This window comes from Talpa occidentalis, unplaced genomic scaffold (genome assembly GCF_014898055.3).
Source record: "Talpa occidentalis isolate TD23 unplaced genomic scaffold, MPIMG_talOcc4v2.1 talOcc4.7, whole genome shotgun sequence".
In the NCBI taxonomy this organism is placed as follows: Eukaryota; Metazoa; Chordata; class Mammalia; order Eulipotyphla; family Talpidae; genus Talpa; species Talpa occidentalis.
This window is the reverse complement of record NW_023605083.1, coordinates 108,339,890-108,347,001: the sequence shown is the minus strand read 5'-3', so window position 1 is coordinate 108,347,001 and position 7,112 is coordinate 108,339,890. Positions and strand designations below refer to the sequence as shown.

The 7,112-nt window shown below is 40.2% G+C and overlaps 1 protein-coding gene across 1 annotated transcript in view; it reads left to right on the top strand.

Annotated features, from left to right (window-relative positions):
* Positions 1-707: 707 nt before the first annotated feature.
* The window catches only part of MED13 (mediator complex subunit 13), a 100,092-nt gene continuing 93,687 nt past the window's right edge, over positions 708-7,112 (top strand). Inside the window, exons 1-2 of the mRNA XM_037494346.2 lie at positions 708-881; positions 2,740-2,974. Coding sequence (XP_037350243.1) covers positions 816-881; positions 2,740-2,974 — 301 coding nt within the window. The 5' untranslated portion in view covers positions 708-815. The remainder of the gene's footprint in view (positions 882-2,739; positions 2,975-7,112) is intronic.

Genomic DNA, 7,112 nt, shown 5'->3' with positions numbered 1-7,112 from the left:
CCCTTCTCTCTCCCCCTCCCCACGGAGCCCGGCCCACGTGACCTCCAGGCGGCCAATGGGCGAGCAGAGAGGGCGAGCTGGTCCCTGTGGCCGCCATTAAAGCGAAGGGAAAACCCGTGAATTCGGATTAAAGGGGGAAAAACACCGCCCGCTGGGCCCACAAAATGGGGGAGACTACGGCGTCCGGGCGGTGAGGCCGCAGGAGCGCAGACTTGAGGCCGGCTCGGCCCGGGGACGACACGAAGACACAGCCAGAGAATGGTCTGAGCCCGCAGACGCCGTCGCCACCTCCGCGGCTGAGGAGACTCGGGGCTTAAGGACATCGCGGCTGCCGGGCAGGGGGCCTGGGCTGCGCTCCCGGTCCTCGTCCTTCCCGCCCCTCTGCGGGCGCCTCCCCGCTCGGGAGACCCCTCCCGGGCCTGGACTCTAGCGCCTCGGACTCGATTTTAATTATTTATTGTGTAATTTATTATTTTTCTTGTGGAAGGAGCGCTCATCCCGCCTGTCCCCCAGAGAGGGACGCGCGTCCGCGGGCACCGCGGCGGCCGCAGCCCGGCCCGCGGGGCGAGCGCGGCGCGGCCCTCCCGCCTCGGCCCTCGGCCCCGGGCGGCTGGGTGCCGGCCGGGCGGCGGGGGCGGCCTGCGGCCCCGGGGGGTAGGTGGGGAGGGCGGGCGGCCCGGCGGCCTCCTCTTCCACCGCCCCCCCAACCACCACCCCCCCGCCCTCCCCGGTGTCTGTGTTTCTCTCTCTGGTCGGAGGCGGCGGTAATGGCGGATGGTGGGTTGTGGCGCCGGCGGCGGCTGCTGTGAGGGACGATGAGTTCCTCCTTCGTGCCGAACGGGGCCAGCCTGGAAGATTGTCACTGTAACCTCTTCTGTCTGGTGAGTGTCGGGCGGCGGGCGGGGGCCGCGGCGAGCGGCGGTGGGGGAGGGGGCTGCGAGGTGCGCCCTTGGGCCGTGGGGGAGGGGGTCCGGGTCTGATCCAGATGCCGGAGTCCCGGGCTAGGCCCGGCCGGAGCCGCAGCCGCCGCGAAGCTCCGCTCCAGCCCCGCGGCGGCGGCGTTCGCCCGCCGTCCTGGGCGCTGTGTTAGGAGTGTTGGATTTTTTTTTTTTTTCTGGTCTTGTTCTCACTCTTTTTTTCTCCTCTCCGTAGTCTTGTCTTCAACTTAGTGTCCTGCCAGATAACAGCTCGTTCTTTGCTGAGCTGTTGCTTTTCTTCTTACCGACCCTGTATTCCTGCTCACTGTTACTCTCCCACTGCCTTTATGCTCTCTCTGGTAATTTGATTTTCCCCATTAAACAGGACGCCAGAAGTTATGCGCTGAAAACCTCTCTTAGTTTCACGTTGGTTTTTTTTTTGTTTTGTTTTGTTTTGTTGTTTGTTTGTTTGTTTTTAACTGGAGTCTGACTAAGGAGGGTTCGTTTCTTCCTTGGGTGACTTAAGACCTCAGTAAAAACAAGGAGATGCCATTTCGTATGTTTTCTCTTTAAACTTTGAAGACAGTTTGCCATTTTGACAATTCTAGCCATCTTGCTTTTATTAGAACGTTATGTTTGTGAGAGAGTGGAGGGAGCTAATGGAGGAGGTGCTATGGTTTTGCACTAAACGTTTCTATATTTGTCTGTTTTGCTTGCGTTTTTAGAATGTTTTGAGCAGGCTGTTCCTTGTTTTATTGAAATGAAAAGTCTGGGGAAGCTGGATGTAGGAATGACAATTGTGTAGGTTGGCCCAGACTGGGAACACTCACAGTTAAGATCTTCAAAAGTACCAACTGTTGCAAGTGTTTAGCCCTGAATTGGACAGTAGCTTAACTTCAGTGATTTAAAGTTTGGATGACTTTCTTTTTTCGTTTTCCCTGTCTGAAAATTATTAAGAGAGTGTGTGATAGGTAAGTGAATTGAGTGGGCGGAGCACAACTAGTTGGCAAGTGTAAACTGCCAGTCATGTATCAGCAGTTTCATTTTTGGCTCCTTGTGCATTGCACCTTTAAGTAAGATGAAAGAATTACTGACTTCTCTCTGTCGAGTTGTCTTTCCTGATGCTAAATTGAGATCTTTAATGCCCTTTTTCCCTAAAATGTTTTCTTATACAATGTCCATTAATCAACATCTCTTCAGATGTAATAAGATACACAACAGGTTTTCCCTTTCTATCTTTCCACTCAGTTTGTTTTTTGTACTTTTAGGATCAGGTTCTACGAAGATATACTAGCACAAATCTGACAGTTCTTTGTGAGCACCAGTTGGGCTTTTCCTGAAAGGGATATGTGAAGAATTAGGAATTTCTTCAGTTACCGTTCAGGTTTCTTTTCATTAGTCATGACTTCCATAAACATGGAATGAGGAGTTTTTTAGAAACAAATTTTTGCAGTCTACGTTTGACACCAGGGAACAAATATGAGCAGTTAGAATAGAATTTAGGAGAAGAAATGTTTACTCAACGTGCAGTATTTGCATATGTATGCTTAATGCACATTACATTTCATTTATTTCTGCTGGGACATGCTTATTCGCTTGCTGTTCAGTAATGTCAGGGTTCATTTTTCAGCTGTTTGTTTTTTTTTTTCCCTTAAAATTTTGGTTGTTATCACATTAACCAATTTTTTGTTCAATTTGCTTTTAGTATCTTAAGTATATATTGGAAAATTGTGATGTGTTTTAATGAGATGAGAGATGTTTATGAGTAATTTGACGTGGAGTGTGCTGTAATAAAAGAAAAAAATTTTGCTTTTTTTTCCAGGCTGACTTGACAGGAATTAAATGGAAAAGATACGTATGGCAAGGCCCAACTTCTGCCCCTATTCTGTTTCCGGTGACAGAGGAAGACCCCATTTTGAGCAGTTTTAGTCGCTGCCTTAAGGCAGATGTACTTGGTGTTTGGCGGCGAGATCAAAGACCTGGAAGAAGAGAATTATGGATATTTTGGTGGGGTGAAGACCCCAATTTTGCTGACCTTATTCACCATGACTTATCAGGTGAAAACAACTTATTTCTACGTATTGCTATGCAATGTTGTATACGTTTCCTAAAAATCATTTTATTATAAATCAGGATTTTGGGGGGGGGGCGGGGCGGAAGACAGGTATGAAACCAGATAAAAATTCAGCTTCCTTTATTATTTTGCTATGTTTATTTTATTTTAATTAAATTATCCATATTATGGCAGGCTTTCAAAGCCTTAAATAATTTTATTACCCCACTACACAGCTTCCTCATGAACTTAGAGACAGAGCTCAAGGAAGGCATGTTATATTTACATAAGAAAAATGAAATTGGGAACATAAAGTTCCTAATAAAGTCATGTAATATTTTTGAAGCCAGGTTAACTCACCTTTGAATCAATTTTGTTATTGCTTTCTTCTGTATGAATATGCAGACAGTTATGGGAGTACCTAGAAATGTTGTATTGTAACTTTTGCCTATGTTTTTTCAAGGCATATAGTTATTTTGTTATTGTTATTTGTGGTTTTTATTAACCACAGGTAAAACCGTATCTACTAACATATGAGGGCATATGTTAATTTTGTTATTCTTGGAAAGTGATTCTTTTAGATACTGTTCCATCTAAGATTCTTTAGAATTAGAAGAATGACAATTTGTTTAGCTTTTATAGGACATGGAATCATAATCTAAAAAGTTACCCAGAAATAATTTTGTCGTCGTGAGCAAATCAGATTCCTTTCATCTTATTTCTTTGACTTTTAGGATTGAATATTATTTTAGAAAGGGAAACTATAGCTCTTCATGTAATTACTGAAGCTTGTGTTTACTTTAGAATAGAAGAGTTAATGTCAACAGAATCTTTGATTATAAAATATAAATGAGTAGTTGCTTGCTAAAGGGTTCCAAAGATTTGAGCAACATGTTTGATAATAATTCTTGACAGCTACAATTGGGATTTTTGGATAAATAAAAAGGGGTTCCTACTTGGAATTAAGTACTCTCAAGTTTGTATTTTTGTCACTCTGACCGGTAGGAACTATTTTATTTTGGGATGTAATGTAATCCAGGTGATTATCTCAGATAAGCATTTAGTAAAACCAGCATTTATACAAGACCAGTGTTTGTACAGTAATGCCTGCATTACGTATGTTACATTAATTTCTTTTGATAGTTGCTTTTTACCCTCTAATGAACAAAATCTTTCACGTTAATTATTATTTTTGGGGAGAGTGGTACAGTTCTTATGATAAATGTTTTCCAGCTTTTCTCTCCTTGCTGGATAATCTAGCCCTTAGTTCTGTGTAATGTAGTTCTAAATATACAAAGTGATGTGCTTGTGTGTGTGTGTGTGTGTGTGTGTGTGTGTGTGTGTATATGTTATATGTTCATATGTTGGCATATAAATTACCTCATGGCATCAGTTTTCTAGTTTTCATGCTGAAAACTTAGCTTGCCAGCTTCCTTTTGCTTTCATCGACTTGGGGATGCTTGAATTATTTTAAGTGGTTGTAAAAACCATCTTAGAAAGATGTTTGAAGATAGTTAATTATCTCTATACTATAGATATACTGTATTGTTGATAAACCGTAATGCTCACTTGGGGGTTTTAGTCTATGAAATATGGTTAGCAGAGCATCTGAACAGATTGTTGCCCCCTCCCCTAAGTTCTATGAGATAAATTTTATGGAATTAAAGATAATTTTAATACATACATAATATTAGTTTTGCCATAAGAGAACTACTGTTTTGGCAATTGAAAGTCTTATACCATTATTGTGGATTTTTTTCTTCTGGGGTTTCATGTTATGACTTAGATAGGTTTTCTTCTGAAACTGGGTTATGGTTTTAAAAGTTTTTTTTCTAGTTTTGCTTTTTTTTAGCATTGGAAAAGGTCATACTTCTTTAAAATATTGCTGTTGAGGTGAATGAAAGTAGATTTGGCAAATTAGGTTTTAATTGTCATGTTATGCTGAATGTCGCTGAATGTCAATGAATGGTAAATAGCTTTTTAAGATATATCAAATTGTAAGTGATTAAAATAGTAAACTGTAATATAATTAGGAGTAGTATGTATTTACTGTTCCAAAACCTGTCCTGTACTGTCTTAGTTTGTGTAGTCAGTGGTATTTACATATTATTTTAGCTTTTTTTTTTAAACCTGTCATTTACTTTAGAATGTTGTTACTTAAATCGGACATCTTAAGGAATAATAAGGTCTTTTCAGATGGAGTATATTTGTCTCGCCCTTCTCTTTGCTCCAGGGACACCGTCTGCCTCCCTTTTGGGGTAATTAGTCTGCTTCTGCCTCTCGAGCTAACCCCTTTTTCATTTCTTCCCATCTGTGGCTCTCTATTCCCTTCTTTTAAGCTCCCCTGAGAAGAGAGCAGCTGGACAGTAGGGGTGGCATCAGCTGCAGGAGGCAATCCTGAGTTCCAAGTGGAGGTGTAGCAGTGAGGAAAGGGTAACCCGGAAGGACTCAGGTGGTAACTAAAATGTTGATTAATTTAGCTTGAGCCTGTTCTTCACAAGCGATGTCCTTGTTTGGTTTAGTACCTACCACATTTTGTTACTGAAATGTTTGTGATTGTGGTGATAATATTGCCTTTCTTAATGGAGGAATGGAGGAGGCATTCCTTTTTGCAGAGATTTAAACCTCAGCTTTATCAGCTTAAATATTCAATAATAAAAGTACAGGCTTGCCTTTGCTTAACTCCTCATCTCTTGTGTTATCCATAGTGTATTTTTATAAATAAACTTTCTAGTTTTAAAAGTTTTAGTTTGATGTATGAGTTGCAAAGATATTACAGAAGAGTTCTGTGTAACGTCCCTTTTTTTTTTAATTAGAATGGTACATTTTCACAGCTGATGAGCTAATATTGATGTTAGTATTAGCTAAAATCCAGACTTCATTTGGATTTCCTTTATTTTTCCCTAATAGCTGTTCTCTGTCTTATCTATGATCTCATCCAGGATAGATACCACATTACATTTAGTTGTCATATCTCTTTAGGCTATTCTACACTGACATTTTCTCAGATTTCCATGATCTTAGAGTTCTGAAAAATCAGATCAGGTTGCATAGTGCATTTAAAATTTCTGCCTGTCTCTCATATCACTTAGCCTGTGTTGTTTGGACTATCTTTTCAAGTTTAGCTGATGTATAGAAATGGAATGTAAACTCATTTCATTGCTGATTGGCAAAAATCAGTTACAGCAAATCACATCTGATTTGGTATGTACTTTAAACCTTCAGTTACTGATTTTATAGCAGAAATCAGTACTGTTCAGTAATTTGCAAAGATCTGATATTTTTGGGTCAGAATTTGTGTTAATAATATTGACCTGTCATTCCAGAAAGATAATTTGTTCAGAATATCCCTTGAATCTCAGAGTAAAACACTTAAAAAAAATACCTTTTGTTCTGCTCTCAAAGAGAATGGATATTTGAATAGTCATCAGTATGTTTTGACAGAAAAGGAATTGGGGAATCAAACTTCTGATTACAATCTTTTAAATTTTATTTATCTCTGTAATTTATACTTTGTAGTTGACCTCATTCAGTGGTTGTGGGATAGAAGTGTAAAATTGGTGGTGGAAATATTTTAGCTTATGTCTCTAGTCAGAAGTCTACTGTGGCTGGCACCTATTGGTTCTTCAGGTGTACTGTTAGTTTGCTTCAAAGCAAAATTGCTTCATTATCAGTATGCCCTTGAAGGAGAAGAGTTTGTGTTTTTATTCTCTGTGTTAACCTTTTCAGACTTTATGACGGTGGTCATTGGCTATTAGTCTTTCCCTTAAAACAAAAACAAAAATTACTCCCTCTCCCAAGCTTTGTGTCTTAAAAATATCATAGTAAGCCAAAATGTGATGAGATTCTTTCAGAAAACTGGTATCTTGAGAACTAATAAAACAGGGCAAAAAAATTACTTTTTTCTGGCCACTGGGGTCTTTATATATGGGATTTTAGCAACATGTCCAAATGCTCTTATTATATCAGAATTTCATCATAGTACTGAATACTGGAATTTAATGTTAAGTTGTCATTTTAGTAGGATTGACAGATAAAAAACAGACAAGTATAGGAATCTAGTGTCAGTCAAAAAAAAATAATGTTTTTTGCCTCAGGTAGCCTGTACAGAGTTAATTCTTTTTTATCTTCTGTTCCATAAT